The sequence below is a fragment of the Amblyraja radiata genome, chromosome 8, assembly GCF_010909765.2.
Source record: "Amblyraja radiata isolate CabotCenter1 chromosome 8, sAmbRad1.1.pri, whole genome shotgun sequence".
Classification (NCBI taxonomy): Eukaryota; Metazoa; Chordata; class Chondrichthyes; order Rajiformes; family Rajidae; genus Amblyraja; species Amblyraja radiata.
The window spans coordinates 41,609,387-41,628,869 of NC_045963.1; the positions used below are offsets into that span (position 1 = coordinate 41,609,387).

The following is a 19,483-nucleotide window of genomic DNA, read 5'->3' on the forward strand; positions in this document are numbered from 1 at the left end:
AGAAGGTGGCATCCATCTTTCCCATCCACTCCTTTGTCCTTTCTGCAAGTCATCACACAATTAATCCATAATAAAGTCATACAGCTTGAAAACAGGTCCTTCTGCCCAACTTGCCTACACAGAACAACATTTCACATCTACACTAGCCCCATCTGCCTGCGTTTGGCCCATATCCATCTAAACCTGTCCTATCCATGTACCTGTCTGATTGTCTCTTAAACGTTGCAATAGTACCTGCCTCAACTGCCTCCTCTGGTAGCTTGTTCCATACACCCAACACCCTTTGTGTGAAATGTTTACCTCTCAGATTCCTGTTTTCAAGAGGGAGTTAAATTTTACTCTTAGGGCTAAAGGAATCAAGAGATATGGGGAAAAAGCAGGAACGGGGTACTGATCAGCCATGATCATATTGAATGGCGATGCTGGCTCGAAGGGCCAAAGGACCTATTATTCTATGTTTCTATTAAATATTTCCCCCTTCACCTTAAACTTATGTCCTGTGGTTGTCTATCATTGGTGGCAAGGAAATTGTCACTGCTTTAACAGCTCATATCCTCAGGAGCAGCTGAGACAGCTGGAAACTGGTGAGATGAAAGTATGAAGAAGGGTCCCGACCCAAAATGTCACCCATCATTTTTCTTCAGAGATGCTGTCTGACCCGTTGAGTTGCTGTGTGTCTATCTTCGGTATGAGTTAATAAGTTCTAGGAGCAGAATTCATCCATTCGGCCCATCAAGCCTACTCCACCATTCAATCATGGCCAATCTATCTTTCCCTCTCAACCCCAATCTCCTGCCTTCTCCCAATAACCTCTGACGCCCATACTAATCAGCATTAATTACTAATAAATTAATTAATTATTACTATTACCTGTAGAAATCAGCATCCTCAGTTTCTCGTACTAGTATATATACTTACAGTGCATTCATAAAGGATTCAGACCCCTTCACCTTTTCCACATTTTGTTATGTTAGTGTTATTCTAAAATGGATTAATTATTTTTTTTTATCATCAATCTACACACAATACCCCATAATAAAAAAGCGAAAACAGGTGTTTAGAAATTTTTGCGAAGTAATTAAAAAGAAATAACTGAAATATCACATTTACATAAGTATTCAGACCCTTTACTCAGTACTTTGTTGAGGCACCTTTGGCAGAGATTATAGCCTCAAGTCTTCTTGGGTATGACGCTACAAGCTTGGCACAGCTGTATTTGGGTAATTTCTCCCATTCTTCTCTGCAGATCCTCTCAAGCTCTGTCAGGTTAGATGGGGAGCGTCGATGCACAGCTATTTCCAGATCCCTCCAGAGATGTTCGATCGGGTTCAAGTCCGGGCTCCGGCTGGGCCACTCAAGGACATTCACAAATTTGTCACGAAGCCACTCCTGCATTGTCTTGACTGTGTGCTTAGGGTCATTGTCCTGTTGGAAGGTGAACCTCCGCCCCAGTCTGAGGTCCAAAATGCTCTGGAGCAGGTTTTCATCAAGGATCTCTCTGTACTTTGCTCCGTTCATCTTTCCCTCAATCCTGACTAGTCTCCCAGTTCCTGCCGCTGAAAAACATCTCCACAGCATGATGCTGCCACCACCGTGCTTCACCGTGACGAGCGGTGCCTGTTTTCATCCAGATGTGACGTTGGCATTCAGGCCAAGGAGTTCAATCTTGGTTTCATCAGACCAGAGAATCCTGTTTCTCATGGTCTGAGAACCCTTTAGGTGCCTTTTGGCAAACTCCAAGCGGGCTGTCATGTGCCTTTTACTGAGGAGTGGCTTCCGTCTGGCCACTCTACCATAAAGGCCTGATTGGTGGAGTGCTGCAGATATAGTTGTCCTTCTCGAAGGTTCTCCCATCTCCACAGAGGAACTCTGGAGCTCAATCAGAGTGACCATCGGGTTCTTGGTCACCTCCCTGACCAAGGCCCTTCTCCCCCGATTGCTCAGTTTGGCCGGGCGGCCAGCTCTATGAAGAGTCCTGGTGGTTCCAAAGTTCTTCCATTTAAGAATGACGGAGGCCACTGTCTCTTCAGGACCTGCAATGCTGCAGAAATTGTTTTATACCCTTCCCCAGATCTGTGTCTCGACACAATCCTGTCTCGGAGGTCTACTGACAATTCCTTTGTCTTCGTGGCTTGGTTTTTGCTCTGACATGCACTGTCAACTGTGAGACCTTACATAGACAGGTGTGTGCCTTTCCAAATCATGTACAATCAATTTAATTTACCACTTGTGAACTCCAATCAAGTTGTAGAAACATCTCAAAGATAATCAATAGAAACAGGATGAACCTAACCTCAATTTTGAGTGTCATAGCAACGGGTCTAAATACTTATGTAAATGTGATATTTCAGTTATTTATTTTTAATTACTTTGCAAAAATTTCTAAACACCTGTTTTCGCTTCTTCATTCTGGGGTATTGTGTGTGGATTGATGATAAAAAAAAGAATTGAATCCATTTTAAAATAAGGCTGTAACGTAACAAAATATGGAAAAAGTGAAGGGGTCTGAATACTTTCTGAATTGCACTGAATACAATGTTCAGCATTACTCTTCACAGTTGAAGATGTTTTATAGATGTTGGTCACAATCTCCCTTAGCACCAGTCACTGCATCCCTCACCCTGGGCCTCTGTGATTTGACTTCCTAGAACACTGCATCTGCACCAATGCACCCTTGTCCTGTGCTCACATTTTAGTAGACCCAATGTTCCTGCCCGCTCATAACCTACTAACCTATCTCCCCATACCTCAATGCTATCATGTCACCACCTCCTCTATTCCATGATACCTTGCATGCCCTCCACCATTTTGAGAACTTCCCATTCTTTGCTACCTCATCTTCATGATGGACATCCAGTCTTTACGCATCCCCAGACCCCATCAGGAAGGTTTTTGATTGAAAGATACAGCATGGAAACAAGCCCTTTGGCCTTGTGAATTCACGCCGACCATCGATCACTTGTTCACACAAATTCTATGTTATCCTACTTTCTCAGCCACTCCCTACACATTATAGGGCAATTTACAGAGGGCCAATTAACCTCTAAACCCAGACGTTTGTGGGATGTGGGTGGAAACCGGAGTACACTGAGAAAACCCACGTGGTCACAGGATGCAAACTCCACACAGGCAACCTGTCCTAATCATGTCCCTGTCTAAATGTTTCTTAAACGTTGCAATAGTACCTGCCTCAGCTACCTCCTCTGGCAGCTCATTCCGTACACTCACCATCCTTTGTGTAAATAAAAGTTGCACCTAAGATTCCTATTACATTTTTCCCCCCTCACTTTAAATGTATGTCCTCTGGTTCTTGATACCTCCACTCCGGTAAAATACTCTGTGCATTAACCCTATCTATTCCTGTCATGATCTTGTACAAAGGGCAACCTTTGTTTTTTGAATTTACTTCTGCGACTGTCATCTCCATCTTAACAACCCCTCCCGCAAGCACTACTTTGTTTGCTCTCAGTGTTAAATATCATAACTGAGTATCTGTCCCTGCATGCCTTCTGCTCGACCTAAAGAAGCAATGTGGGTGGCATTATATTTGAGGAATGTTTGCAAGAAAACAGTAGTAAAATAGGTGCCTGCAATATAAATCCTCCAACGAATAGCAATAAACACAAAGTGCTGGAGTAACTCAGCCGGTCACGCAGCATCTCTGGAGAACATACATTTAATGTTGAAAAATTAAGACAAAATGCTAGAGTAACTCAGCAGGTCAGGCAGCATCTCTGGAGAACATTCATTTAATGTTTTTAAAAAAAGACACAAATTGCTGGAGTAACTCAGCGGGTCAGGCAGCATCTCTGGAGAATATGGAAAGGTGACGTTTCGGGTTGCAACCAGTCTGAAGAAGGGTCGCGACCCAAAACGATATTTATCCATGTTCTCCAGTGATGCTGCCTGACCAGCTGAGTAACTCCAGTACTTTGTGTCTTTTTTTGTAAACCAAATTCTGCAGTTCCTCGTTTCTACATTAATTTAATGTTCATTGAATTGTACATTGTACTCTGCAGTTTTATGTAATGAATCAACAACCACCCATCCCTTTTTCACCCCACTTGGATGCACACCCATTTCTCCCACTATCACTATGGGACAAAATATTTCTTAAATGTTACAATAGTACCTGCCTCAACTACCTCCTCCAGCACCCTGTTCCATACACCCATCACCCTTTGTGTAATAAACGTTACCCCTCAAGTACCCGTTAAATCTTTGCCCCCTCACCTTAAACATAACTCCTCTGGTTCTCGATTCCCCTACTCTGAGCCAAAGACTCTGTGCATTTAGCCTATCAATTCCTCTCATGATTTCTACACTTCCATAAGATAATCCCTCAACCTCCTGTGCTCCAAGGAATAGGCCCTAGCCTGCTCAACCTTTGCCTATAGCTCAGTCCCTCATGTTTGCCCGTGTTTGGCCCATATCCCTCTAAACCTTTTCTCTACATGCACTTGTCCAAGTATCTTTTCAATGCTGTTACAGTACCTGCCCCAACCACTACACATTAGGGACAAATTACAATTTTTACCAAAGCCAATTAACCTACAAACCTGTACATCTTTGGAATGTGGTCATGAGGAGAACGTACAAACTCCGCACACACAGCACCCGTACTCAGGAACGAACCCAGGTCTCCGGCGCTGTAAGGCAGCAACTCTAATGCTGCGGCACTATGCCGCCCTAAGACATTGCAATTGAAACAGTGGGACAAATCTGTTTACGGTCTCACTAATCGGCCTCATTGTAACACTGGGACTATCTACAATACGTTTTAAAAATAGGTTTATAATGTCAAATAGCACGGAATCAGGCCCTTCGGACACTGAGTCCGCACTGAATGTCAAGCACCCAATTATATGAACCCCATTCTATTGCCTCCACATTCCCATCAACTCCCTGCAAGTTCTACCACTTATCTTCACACACTAAGGACAATTTACAGAAACCAATTGACCTACACCCATTGGTATATAGGACAAAACCCTAACGGTTTTAGGTAGAGTGTAAGAGGGAACTGCAGATGTAGGTTTAAACCGAAGATGGACACAAAAAGCTGGAGTAACTCAGCGGGACAGGCAGCATCTCTGGAGGGAAGGTATGGGTGACATTTCGGGTCGAGAACCTTCTTCAGACTCCTCTCCTCTCCTCTGTAACATAACACACCTGAGATGGATTAACGTAATCAATTATTTCCAAAAAGATATGCAAGAAAGTAACGATGATAAGGGAAACAAGCCATTGTAAACTGTTTGTAGGGTGAAAATGAGAAGTTAGTGTGACTTTGGTGCAGGAGGGATAGAGAGAGAGAGGGAATACCAGGGCTACCTAAAGTGAGAGAAATCAATATTCCTACCACTGGCTGTAAGCTGCCCAAGCAAAATATGAGGTGCTGTTCCTCCAATTTGCATTTAGCCTCAATCTGACAATGGAAGAGACCAAGGACAGAAAGGTCTGTGTAGGAATGGGAAGGGGAATTAAAGTGTCCAGCAACCGGGAGATCTGGTTGGTTCACACGGGCTGGAAGAAGGTGTTCCGCGAAACGATCACCCAGTCTGCGTTTGGTCTCGCCGATGTTGCAAGGGAAGGTACCTGGGGAGGGGGAGGTTTGGGTAGGAAAGGATGAGTTAACCAGGGAGTTGCGAAGGGAACGGTCTCTGCGGAAGGCGGAAAGGGGTGGAGATGGGAAAATGTGGCTAGTGGTGGGATCCCGTTGGAGGTGGCGGAAATTTCGGAGGATTATGTGTTGTATGCGACGGCTGATGGGGTGGAAGGTAAGGACCAGGGGGACACAGTCTATATCTCTTCCCTTATCCCTAACCAGTCTGAAGAAGGATTTCAACCCAAAACGCCACCCATTCCTTCTCTCCAGAAATGCTGCCTGTCCCACTGAGTTACTCCAGCTTTTTGTGTCTATCTTCGGTTTTAGGTAGAGCATGGAAACAAGCCATTCGGCCCACTAAGTCCACACCACCATCGATCACGCATTCACATTAGTTCTATATTATCCCACTTTCGCATCCAACACACTAGGGGGTAATTTACAGAAGCCAATTAACCTACAAACCTGCACATCTTTTGAGTGTGGGAGGAAACTGGAGCACCTGGAGAAAATCCACGCGGTCACAGGGAGAACTTACAAACTCTGCACACAGACAGCATCCGAGGTCAGGATCGACCCCGGGTCTCTGGCGCTGTGAGGCAGCAACTCTACCGATGTGCCACTGTGCCGTGGCCACAGTGAGAATGTGCAAACTCCGCAAAGACAGCACCCGAGGTCCGGATCGAACCCGGGTCTCCCGCGCCGTGATGCAGCAGCTCTGCCGTCCCACCCAAAAATAAAATAATAGGGACATGCAGAGTTGTTATTTGTCCACCCAGTTTGCCCAATTCCACCAACACTATCTAACATCAATACTAACCACCGCTGAATAAAGAAACCCAGTCAAAAAGAAAACACCTTTAAGAATCTACCAATCTTGCACTGAAATCATTGCTTGCTTAAACTAAACACAAAGAAGCGCAATGATTTCAGTGCAAGTACTAGTGCATGCAACTACCACTGCTCACACCACATACGAATGATGCAACCCTCCGGAACCCAATTACTGACGGATGGTTACATCATACAAACTTCAAATACAATAGAGAAAAAAAAAACACTGATCACCTCTTCTTCCTGATATTATATGAAATAAAAAAGGGAAAGAAAACAAGATGATTTGATTTTAATCACTCTGGTCAATTTCAGATTGATTCATACCATTTAAACTGGACTGGTTGAGAGTTGCTACCAACTTCATAACGATGAGATTAGATCAGCGACAGATGGTTGCAAAAGGTCAAAAGGTGTCAACTAAACCTGAATACATAGCTAAAAACAAGAAGTGCTGGAGTAATTCAGCGGGGCAAACAACATCTCTGGAGAAGGTGAATAGGCAGCGTTTCGGGTTGTACATTTCATCATTCAGAATCTGAAGAAGGGTCCCGACCCGAAACGTCACTTATCCATGTTCTCCAAAGAGAGGTTGCCTGACCCGTTGAGTTCCTCCAGTACTTTGTGCCTTTTTATGTAAGTTAGCATCTGCAGTTGCTTGTGTCTACTGAAAACACAGCTAACTGATAAAATCCCCTCTGAGATACAATCATCAACCTGAAGTGAAACTTGTCTTCAGTATTTGAGGTGTACATGGAATCAGGCCCTTCAGCCCACTAAATCCATGTTATCAACCGCCCGTCCTAATACACTATTCCTCCTCTAATACAGGTCCACCAGAGATTTCCCGGCAACTGGTGATCCAGCACCTCCTTTAATCCAGACAAAATCATAAGGGCGCACTTGAAGTTCCACCCAGAATTCACCCCGAAAATGTGGCATCTAGGCTGGATGAGGCGGCCAATCTTGACCTCGTCGGAACATCCGTGGCTAAACAGTGGATCGAATTTCCTCCCTCTGGAACTCCAGCCTGGCCGGAGACGGCAGGTCAGTTCCCATTGCCAACTTCTGCAGCCGACTTTGCTGGACGGTATCTCGGCTCCTCAGCAGACCAGTCAGATACCTTTGGACTCCTCTCTTGGTCCGGCAAAACAAATAATCCAGAAAGCCTCTGGAACCAAAATTGCTGGAAAATTGGTGGTGGACGTGTACTGTCACAAACTTTTTTTTGTGAGAGTGTGCACTGGTACCTCTTAAAAAATTAAATACTAGTTTATTCTAATTTCAGTATTGTTAGTATTACAAAAAAATTGCTAACGTTTAAAAAGCAAAATGTATTAATTAAATTAGGCAGTCGGCCCTTGGACAGGCTAAAGGACAAAAATTCACCATAGACAGCAACAGTAACAGCAAGGAATGATGTGCATATGGACAACTTTTTGACTACAAAAAAAACCACAGACCATTTTATTCTCCCCACATTCCCATCAACTCCACCCCGATTCTACCCTCACTGACCCACGAGGGGCAATTTACAGCAGCCAATTAATCTACTGACCTGCGCATCATTGGAATGAGGGAGGAAACCCATGCGGTCGCAGAGAGAACGTGCAAACACCACACAGACAGCACCGGAGGTCAGGATTGGTTTACAATTATCATGTGTATTGAGATACAGTGGAAAGCTTTGTTTTGTGTGCTATGCAGAAGAAAAAAAACACACCAGGCAGTGTAAAAAGAGAAAGGAAAGCAAGTGCAGAAAACAGTGTTACAGCTACAGAGAAAATGCAGAAGAAAAAGAAATGTACTCGGGTTGCAAAGAGGTAGGTTGGAAGAACGGGAATTCGTCCGTAGCACATGGGAGGTCTGTTGAAGAGTCTGATAACAGCGAGGAGGAAGCTGTGCTTTAATCTGTGAGAGGTCCTTTCAAGCTTTCTGTTTCTTCTGCCTGATGGGAGAGGGGAAAGAGAGAGATGGACAACAGGATGAAATTTCCCAATACAAGGGTTCAGGACAAATACAAGAAGTTTCTTCACCCGAGAGGCAGTGAAGCTTTGGAATTCTCTATTCAAGGTCCGTGTGGAGATTGAGCCCCTCCACGTGTTCATGTAAGATTTTGTTAGAGATTCAAAGGGTAGTGGAGGAAAGTGGTGCCAAGATAAGATATCAACCAGTATTTTACTGAGTAACAGACCAGGTATCTGCAGCCCAATGGCCTAGACTTTAAGCAAGCGAGTCAAAGAATTATACAGAACGGAAACATGCCCTTCGGCCCAACTTGCACATGTCGGCCAAGAAGCCCCATCTACACTAGTCCCAACTGCCTGTGTTTGGCCCATATCCCTCCAAACCTTTCCTATCCTGTACCTGTGCAAGTGTCGTTTAAATATTATTGTAGTACCTGCCTCAACTACTTTACTTTAGAGAAACAGCACGGAAACAGGCCCTTCAGCCCACTGAGTCTGCGTCGGCCCAGATCTTTGGAGCGTGGGAGGAAACCGGAGCACACAGAGAAACCGGGGCACCCAGACCGCGCGGTCACATGGAGAATATGCAAACTCCATACAGACAACACCTACACTCAGGATCTAATCAGGATTTCTGGTGCTGTAAGTCAACAGCTCTACTGCAACTCAACCGGAAGTGGCAGCGCTGCCTGGCAGCTGCGGCTCGCCTGCAGTCCGTCTGTTTTTTCTTTTTTGTTGTTGTTTTCTTTTGTCTGTTTTCGTTAAATTTAGTTTATTAGGTTGTGTAAGTGTGGGGGGGGGCGGGGTGGGAGAACCATGGTTTTAGTCTCTTCCTTCGGGGGGGGTGCGACTTTTTCTTGTCGTGTCCCCCGTCTCCGTCTGCGCTGAGGCCTAATGGCGGCCTCGGGGCTGTGGCAGCGTTCTGGCGTTCCAGCGGCAGCCCGACTTCAGAGCTCTGGCGGCGTTCCGGCGGTGGCGGCGGCCCGACTTCGGGGCTGTGGCAGCGTTCTGGCGTTCCAGCGGCAGCCCGACTTCAGAGCTCTGGCGGCGTTCCGGCGGTGGCGGCGGCCCGACTTCGGGGCTGTGGCAGCGTTCTGGCAGCGGCGACCCGACTTTGGAGGCTCGGCCGCGGGCCCAGTGGACGACATCGTCAGGAGCTCGCAGGTCACAGGTTGGTGACCTGTTCTCCGGAGCTCCCGCAACAACAGCTTCGTCCGCTGGACTGGAGGGCGGCAGCTTCGGCAGCTTCGACCACCCCAGGCCGCGGAGTTTGAACCGGCCCATTCGCGGAGCTTGGTTTCTGCCTCGGGACTTGCTTACCATCACCCGGTGGGGTCACAACATCGGAGGCCTGGATCGCCTCAGCGCAGAGGGAGAATAAGGAGGGAAGAGACAAAGACTTTAAGACTTTTGCCTTTCATCACAGTGAGGAGGTGCCTGGTGAACTCACTGTGGTGGATGTTAAATTTGTGTTTATTGTGCGTTTTTGTTGTTTTTATTATATGTATGACTGCAGGCACGAAATGTCGTTCAGACCGAAAGGTCTGAATGACAATAAAGGATACTTTGACTTTGACTGTGCTACGCCACTGTTCCTTGAGCCTATTACAGAATTCAATTAAAGCAAGACTAACTTCAGTGCCGTTCCTCTGCTTTGCTTGTACATCCTTTGGACACCGTTACAAAACAAAGACCCAAGACTCAACGTGTGTGGACCCATTCCGCTGAAAGCTTTGCTTTATTACTTGAGAGTCTAACTTTACAAGGACGCCACATCATCTTTAACAAAACGATTTGTGCGCTGAATTACTCAAGGCGTCCCAAAAACTAAAACTAGTTTTCATTCCCTCTTAAAATTTTGCTAGTGAAGAATCTTCTACATTCAAAGAGTTGGACATTGCATGCCCGATTCTCTTGTGTTGATCGGAAGCGTTCAGACCAATTGCTGTGCCTAACCAGCTTGCGACACTACATCATGAGAAGAAAAATGGATCAAGGAGAAAAAAGATAGATCAAAGCAAAATTTGAATGTTACCTCTGGACTCTTTCGATTCTGCAGTATCTGCTTGTCTGATTCCTTGTTGGCAAAATACCTGGTACAGCCTCGATTTAGATACTACAGGGAAGAGACAAATTTAGCACAAGACACAAGTTTTATCGCGGGAAGTGAGTAGCATAACAATGTACATTATCTGACTGTACTACAGTGGAAACAAGAATGTCAGAATGACAACAAACAGCCCAACAGGCTGCTGAACTCCATCTCGTTTCAAAAAGTTATATCTTTTTGGGACCTCAATTAAACTTACCTTATAGTGAAAGGCCTGGACAGAGTGGATGTGGAAAGGATGTTTCCACTAGTGTCTAGGACCAGTGGCCATAGCCTCTGAATAAAAAGACGTACCTTTACATAGGAGATGAGGAGGAATTTCTGTAGTCAGAGGATGGTGAATCTGTGGAATTCATTGCCACAGGCGACTGTGGAGGCCAAGTCAATCGATATTTTAAAGTCGGAGATTGAAGGATTCTTGATTAGTAAGGGTGTCAGGGGTTATGGGGAGAAGGCAGGAGAATGGGGTTGCGATGGAAAGATAGATCAGCCATGAATGAATGGCAGAGTAGACTTGATCGGCCGAATGGCCTAATTCTGCTCCTCGACCCCATGATTCTTATGCCTCACAAAGTTCTAATCTCCTCCACCTTTCTCATCAAACTGCCTGAGAAGGCATCCACCTTCCTGCCGTGTCTGTATATCCAATTCCACAATGGCCCAGGACAAACACTAGCTTCAAATGTGATGCCTGTGATGTACATTCACCCTCCTCTGGAGAACTATCTTTATTGTCTCTGGGTTGGAGTGATATTTTCCCTTTGAACTTTTGAATCAAACTCGAGCCCCATCTTCCCTGAACTTCATTGCCACAGATGGCGGTGGAGGCCAAGTCATTGGTATATTTGAAGTGGAGATTGATAGGTTCTTGATTAGTAATAGTATCAAAGGTTACGGGGAGAAGGCAGGAGATGGGGTTGAGAGGGAAAAACAGATCAGCCATGATCGAATGACGGAGCAGACTCAATGCGCCAAATGGCCCGAGTCTGGCCATATTTCTTATGATCTATGTAAAACATGCATCTAATTCTCAATTGGGGGAATGCTGCTCCAACTCTGTCACCTCCTATTTAGTTCTCTTTGCAAACTAGGCTTATGCCCCATCTATCCTTTGCCCGTCGAGATAGAAGCTCCTCAGCAAGTATTGCTGGGGTAAAGGCAAAGGTTCCTGTCTGTGCCAATGTCACCAGATGGACAAGTGGATGCAGCAAAGTGGATGTCAGGAGGGATGTATCTGGATGAGTTCTGGGTACAGACTCACCTGAATCCATGTTCACCAAAAACACTAGAATACCAAACTACCGCTGAAAACGTCAGTAACTTTTGTTGTGAATGCCTTAAAACTGCTCAATTGATTGAAAGATACAGCATGAAACCAGGCCCTTCAACCCATTGAGTCCATATCGACCACCCATTCATATTATTACTATTTTACCCACCTTCTCATCCATTCCCTACACACTAGGGGGCAATCAACAGAAGCCAATTAACTTGCAAACCAGCACATCTTTGGGACGTGGGAGGAATCTGGAGCACCCAGAGGAAACACACAGTCACAGGGAGAACGTGCAAACTCCAGATAGACAGCACCCAAGGTCAGGATCGAACCCGGGTCTCTGGCTCTGTGAGGCAGCAGCTCTAACTGCCACACCACTCCATAGACAAGTACTGTGATGCTCAGTTATCTTTGTTAAATTCTACTCTCACGAGAATGTAATTGTCGTTTTCAAAAGGGGAAGGCAGGATTCAAAGAGCAGAATGTTCAGGTTACAGGAATGTTCAGACTAGGGAGAATACAGAGACCCAGTGCTGACTCAGTGGGCAAAAAAGCCTCCCCTGTGCTGCAGCTTAGGATTCAGGTGAGTCTGTACCCAGAACTCATCCAGATACATCCCTCCTGACATCCACTTTGCTGCATCCACTTGTCCATCTGGTGACATTGGCACAGACAGGAACCTTTGCCTTTACCCCAGCAATACTTGCTGAGGAGATTCTATCTCGACGGGCAAAGGATAGATGGGGCATAAGCCTAGTTTGCAAAGAGAACTAAATAGGAGGTGACAGAGTTGGAGCAGCATTCCCCCAATTGAGAATTAGATGCATGTTTTACATAGATCATAAGAAATATGGCCAGACTCGGGCCATTTGGCGCATTGAGTCTGCTCCGTCATTCGATCATGGCTGATCTGTTTTTCCCTCTCAACCCCATCTCCTGCCTTCTCCCCGTAACCTTTGATACTCTTACTAATCAAGAACCTATCAATCTCCACTTCAAATATACCAATGACTTGGCCTCCACCGCCATCTGTGGCAATGAAGTTCAGGGAAGATGGGGCTCGAGTTTGATTCAAAAGTTCAAAGGGAAAATATCACTCCAACCCAGAGACAATAAAGATAGTTCTCCAGAGGAGGGTGAATGTACATCACAGGCATCACATTTGAAGCTAGTGTTTGTCCTGGGCCATTGTGGAATTGGATATACAGACACGGCAGGAAGGTGGATGCCTTCTCAGGCAGTTTGATGAGAAAGGTGGAGGAGATTAGAACTTTGTGAGGCATAAGAATCATGGGGTCGAGGAGCAGAATTTGATCAAGTTCGATGTAGGGTGCGTCAAATAAACACACACCGCACTTTCACAAAACGTGTATTATTAATTTACAACTTTACATACAAGGGACTCAAAACATAGAGATCTGTGAATTAAATCTGCTGAAACTCCAAGAGGAACAACTAAGGAATAAAGATCACGTCCCTCGTCGTTCAGATGTGGAATCATCACCAGTACACCTGTTAAACCTAAAGAAAGGACAGATTATGCACAACTCAAGCAAATGTTATCAGACGGATACCACAGGAAGGGATACAAAGTGCTGGAGTAACTTAGCAGGTCAGGCACCATCTCTGGAGTACATGCACAGGTGCCTTTTCGGGTCGGGACCCTTCTTCAGACTGATTTAGGGACGGGGGAAGCTGGGAGAGAGGAAGGGCAGGACGAAGCCTGGCAGGTGATCGGCAGAACGTGTAGAAAGGAACTGCAGACGCTGGTTTATACTAAAGATAGACACAAAGTGCTGGAGTAACTCAGCGGGTCAGGCAGCATCTCTGGAGAAAAAGAATGGGTGACATTGAGTCGAGGCTGAAGAATGGTTCAGATCCGAAATGTCATCTATCCATTTTGTCCAGAGATGCTGCCTGATCCGCTGAGTTACTCCAGCACTTTGTGTCCATCTGAGATGGTAGGTAGACACAGGCAGATCATTGGAGCTAAGGCCAGAGGTTAAAACCAAACGTGTGAGACAAATGTGTTGAAGAGCTGCGAATTGTGACGCCAAAGAAGAAATATTGAGGGGGGGGGGGGGGAGAAATAGTACAGGTGGAGAACAGGGGATGAGGGTGGAAGAAGGGAGGGGGAGTGTTTTGCTGTTCCTAATGTTGGAGATATCAATGTTGTAAGCTACCCAAGGCAGGTAAACAAAGAAGGTCTCTGGCACAGTGAGGCAGCAGTTCTACTGTGCTGCCTGGTGTAGTTTCTCCAGCACTGTCTCAATAATACACCCCTGTAGCATTCAGCGAACGGTTACAATAATCTCCCGTGACCTGCTGTGTCTTGCTGCAGACACAATTTCAGCCAAGCAGCAAAACAGAACAGGTCTTGGAGAGCGAGAATACCTACTGGTCGAGTCTGTGGCTTTAAGCACCACCCGCAAGAATTAGGCAAAGAGAATTCACCGGATCCTCGTCGTCTCACTGGTGAGTGTCTGCCACAATATCCCGCAAAGACAAGGGAGAAGATAAAGTTTGGGAGTGCAATCGGCTGATTGAGCGGAGGTTCGGGTACAAACCAGAAAAGGGCAGCGCCTCCCATCTCTTCGTGGAAAGAGAAACAGCGAGATACTCTGAACCAAAGTTGAGAGAAAATGCCTATTTGATCAAGAAACTTGCTCGAACCCTACTCTTATGCTTGCATGTTCTTAGAGTCACAGAATCATAGAGTCATTCATAAAAGCATTGTGCCATTGAGTCATACAGCGAGTAAACAGGCCCTTCAGCCCAACCTGCCCACACCGAACAACATGTCCCATTTACACTAATCCCAAATGAATGTGTTTGGCCAATATCCTTATAAACCTATCCTATTCATATACCTGTCCAAATGTTTCTTAAACATTGCTATAGTACCTGCCTCAACTACCTCCTCTGGCAGCTTGTTCCATAACCTTTGGTGTAAAAAAGTATCCCTGCAGGTTTCTATTAAATCTTTCACCCCTCACCTTAAACCTATGCCCTCTGGCTCTCGATTTCCCTACTCTGGGCAAGAGACCATCTGATCTGTTCATCTCATGTTGGTAGACCCAATGTTTCTGTCTGCTCGACCTACTCAACCTATCTCCTCAATGCTATCATATCACCCTTTCCTACATCCGTGACACCTTGCATGCTCTCCACCATTTTGAGAACTTCCCATTCCTTAGCCAACATCACCTCATTTTCACGATGGGCATCTAGTCTTCGTGCATCCCCAGCCCCCATCATGAATATTTTTGATTGAAAGGTACAGCATGGAAACAGGCCCTTCGGCCCATCGAACCCGCGCCAATCATCGATCACCCATTCACACTAGTTCTATGTTATCCCACTTTTGCATCCACACTAGGGGCAAAATTTACAGAGGCCAATGAACGTATAAACCCACACATCTGTGGGATGTGGGAGGAGAGCAGAGCACAGAGGAAAATTGATCAATTATACACGACAGTCCAAAGAAAGCTGTCTAGTTTATTCTCATAGGCTTTTAAATAAGCACATGATATGCAGGGAATGGAGGGATATGGATCACAAGCAGGCAGAGGGGATTTGTTTAACAGCATCATGCTCTGCACAGCCATTGTGGGCTGAAGGGCCTGGTCCTCTGCTGTACTGCTCTACATTCTATAACACTGATTTAAATGTCAAAGACTAGAGGGTATAGCTTTAAGGTTAGAAAGGTAAAGGAAAAGGAGATGTATGGAACAACTCTTTTTTTTCACAGAGTGGTGTGTGCCTGGAACACACTGCCACAAGTGATGGTGGAGCCTGATAGGACAGGGACTTGTAGATAGGTTCAGGTCCATCGATTTACCAACAACTGGTGTTCCGGCACTTTAATTAACCAAAATGACGAGAGCGCGCTTGAAATTTATAATTATACCAAGCCAATTAGCCTACAAACCTGTACGTCTTTGGAGTGTGGGAGAAAACGGAAGATGCCGGAGAAAACTCATGCAGGTCGCGGTCAGACAGACAGCACCTATGGTCAGAATCGAACCCCGGGTCTCTGGCGCTATAAGGCAGCAAGTCTACCGCTGCACTACAGTGCCGCGGAAGACAGACAGAGGCTCCTGCCTTTTCCCAGATGTTGGAGGGGATGCATTCTGCATGAAGCTGCTGACAGGAAATGACCCCAGACGGAAACTATCCTAGGGACTACAATTAAAGACTCAGTCTCTGGATCCCGACCCCAAATGCCATCTATCCATTCCCCTCCACAATGCTGCCTGACCCACTGAGTTCCTCCAGCATTTTGTTCTTATCTCATGATTCCAGCGTCTGCAGTCTCCCTGTTCCATAGGCTACTCTGGCTTGCTGAAACCTCACCAACACTGCCCCCTTGTGCTGCAAATCCCAGCGACAGCATTATGTTTTAGAACATAATTTCACAAGTGATATGTACAGAATTGGGCCATTCTGTCCATCAAGTCTACTCCACCATAGAATCATGGCTGATCTATCAACCCCATTCTCCTGCCTTCTCCCAATAACCCCTAGCACCCTTACCAATCAATACACTGTCAATCTGTGCCTTAAAAATACCCAATGGCCTCAACATTTGTCTGTGGCAATGAATTCCACAGCTTCACCACCCTCTGACTAAAGACATTCCTCCTCATCTCCTTACTAAAGCTACGTCCTTTTATTCTGAGGCTATGGCCTCTGGTCCTAGACTCTCCCACTAGTGGGAAACATCCTGTCCACACTCTTTCACTATTCAGTAAGTTTCAATGAGGTCTCCCCTCAAACGTCTAAACTCCAGCCAGTACAAGCCCAGTGCTGTCAAAGGCTCATCATACGTTAATCCAATCATTCCTGGGATCATTCCCGTAAATAGAACAAAGAACAGTACAGGAACAACATGATGCCGAGTTAAACTGATCTTATCTGCCTGTACATGATCCATATGCCTCTATTCCCTGCATTTTCATGTGCCTATCGAAAAGCCTTAAACGCCACTATTGTATCTGCCTCCACCACCACCCCTGGCAATGACTTCCAGTCACCCACCACTCTGTGTAATAAAAACTTACCCCCCACACCTCCGTTACACATTCCCCCATTCCCTTTATCGCTTGTCTTTTTCTTTTTTTCTCACTTCTAATTTAATTTTTATTTCAAGTTTTTGTGTACCTTGTTGTGTCTTGTGACTGTCGGCACACCAGTTCCCCTCCAGGGATGAATAAAGTTTTATCGTTAAGTTCTCTAGTGTTGGAAATTTCTACCCTGGACATTCCTACCCTGTCTTTACCACTCATAATTTTTTATGTACTTCTATCAAGTCTCCCCTCAACTCCAAACATTCCAGAGAAAACAATTCAAGTTTATCCAACCTCCTTGTAGCTGAATCCCACAAATCCAGGCAGCATTCTGATAAAAAGGACGACCTCCAATTTGGCATATAGTATTAATGACTCAACGTCCGACGCTCCAGAGAAAACAATGGCTCTTTGGTTCAGAGTATCAGAGTTCACCCATCACCATGGGGCTTGGCTTAGGGAGTTGGGTGGATTTGGAACTTCAATTCCTTTTACCATCGGTGACAATCACAAATTATATAACCAGAATAACCCAGTCTTACTGTTGCAATTCCTTGCAAAGTCCCAATTTCTTGTTACAGTCTATCTCTTTGAATTCGAATGGTTCAGATCCAAGAAGCCATCTCCTCAGTACGTTTCTATCGGGCAGCAATCAAACCAAAAATATTTAAAGAGCCAATGAATAAATTCCAGTCTCAAACTTTAGGTCATCGTAATTGCTGTGGATAAAAAAAACCCATAAAGTGCTGGAGTAACTCAACGGGTCAAGCATGATGACTGACTGAACTTTGTTGCCTTGCGCCACAGTGAGGAATGCTGTGGTGGATGTTTGTGTTAAATTCTATTGTGTATTGTGTGTTCTTTTTAAGTGTATCGCTGCTGGCAAATTCATTTCACTGCACCTTCGGGTGCAAGCGACGAATGAAATTGACTTTGACTTTGATGTGTAGGAAAGAACTGCAGATGCTGATTTAAATCAAAGGTAGACACAATATGCTGGGGTAACTCAGCGGGACAGGCAGCATCTCTGGAGAGAAGGAATCGGGTCGAGACCCTTCTTCAGACTGATTGTAGTGGGGAGGTTGGTGGGGCGAGAGGAGGAACAGGACAAAGCCTGGTGAGTGATAGTTGGATACGCATCATTGGGATGAGGGTTGATCGGCAAATGGTTAGACAAAGTCCAGAGATGAAAAGAGAAAAGGTGTGAGATAAAGGATAGAAGAAGTAAAATTTGAGATGCTAGAGGAAGGAATTTGAGATGGGGAAGGGGAGGGGAACGGGAGAAATGGGCATGAGTCCAGGTGAAGCACAGAGAGAGTGCAGATGGAAAAAGGAGGGGGTGGGGTAGGGAAGGTGGGGTTGTTTGTAGATTAGTTACCTGGAATTAGACAATGCCAATCCGAAATATCACATATCCATGTTCTACAAAGATGCAGCCTGACCACCTAGTTACTCCAGCATTTTCTATTTTGCTCAAGATTTCAGCATCTGCGGTTCCTTGTGTCTCAATAAAGGTACCAATTGTTATTGATAAATTTGTTTATTTTAGTTCAGAGATAGTGAGGAAACAGGTCATCAATCACCCCATATACTAGTTCATTCCTACACGCCAGGGGCAATTTACAGAGGCCAATTAACCTACGAGTCCGCATGTCTTTAGAGTGTGGGAGGAAACCAGAGCACCTGGATGAAATCCACACGGTCACAGGGAAAACATGCAAACTCTACACAGGCAGAACTGTAAGACGGGATCAAACCCTGGTCTCTGGATCTGTGAGGCAGCAGCTCTACCAGCTGAGCCCTTGTGCCACTAGTTGGTAAGGCTACAAATTATATATTGGAGTTACGTAATTATACATTGGAGCAACTCCACCTCCCCAGGTATTTTACAGCGAGGGGTGTTATCCCAACACAAACCTTGGGAGATGTTGAATTATATTCATGTCCAGACTTTGGTCGTTGACCTGATACTTAATGAAAGGGCTTCTCAGATATGCATTCCATCATCCATCAATAGCAATGTAACAATACAATTATGTGCCAAGATAACAATCTTGCTTGAGTGCATTTGCTCTGAAGAATGACTGCCCAAATAATACACAAAACCCCACAATGACCAACATCCAAATCACCATACCACTCCCTTCCACATATAGATGAGGTTTTCAACACAGATTGGGAATGTGGCAAAATAATCACATTGATCAATTATCTGCAGAAACTGCTTGGTGCTGACTTTTAGATCCAGAAAACTAAATAATAAAGACACACAGTCCTGGAGTAACTTAGTGGGTCAGGCAGCATCTCCAGAGAAAATGAATTGGTGATGTTTTGGGTCAGGACCCTTCTTCAGATTGATTGTAAAGGGGAGGGGAGGGGGGGGAAGAGAGAAGGGGCAGCACAAAGGGTGGCAAGTGATGAGTGGATACAGATGGGGGGGGGGGGGGGATTGATAGGCAGATGGTTGGACAGAGGCCAAAGATGATAAAACAAAAGGTGTCAGATAAGGCGAGAAGAGGCGAATTGTGAAGCCAGAGAAAGGAATAGACATAGAATGAGAGGGGGAGGAGAGAAATGTGTGTCGAGGTGGAGCAGAGGGATAAGGTTGGGTGCGGG

The 19,483-nt window shown here is 45.4% G+C and overlaps 1 protein-coding gene across 4 annotated transcripts in view; it reads right to left on the minus strand.

Moving 5' to 3' along the window:
* myo6 (myosin VI) overlaps positions 1–19,483 on the minus strand; it is a 101,625-nt gene that overhangs the window by 55,780 nt on the left and 26,362 nt on the right. For 2 of the 4 annotated variants that reach the window (XM_033025664.1, XM_033025662.1), the window contains exons 9-10: positions 10,445–10,525; positions 6,677–6,685 (exon numbers count right to left, since the gene is read on the minus strand). In XM_033025664.1, the coding sequence (XP_032881555.1) occupies positions 6,677–6,685; positions 10,445–10,525 (90 nt within the window). The remainder of the gene's footprint in view (positions 1–6,676; positions 6,686–10,444; positions 10,526–19,483) is intronic. The other 2 variants (XM_033025665.1, XM_033025663.1) reach the window with 1 other exon arrangement.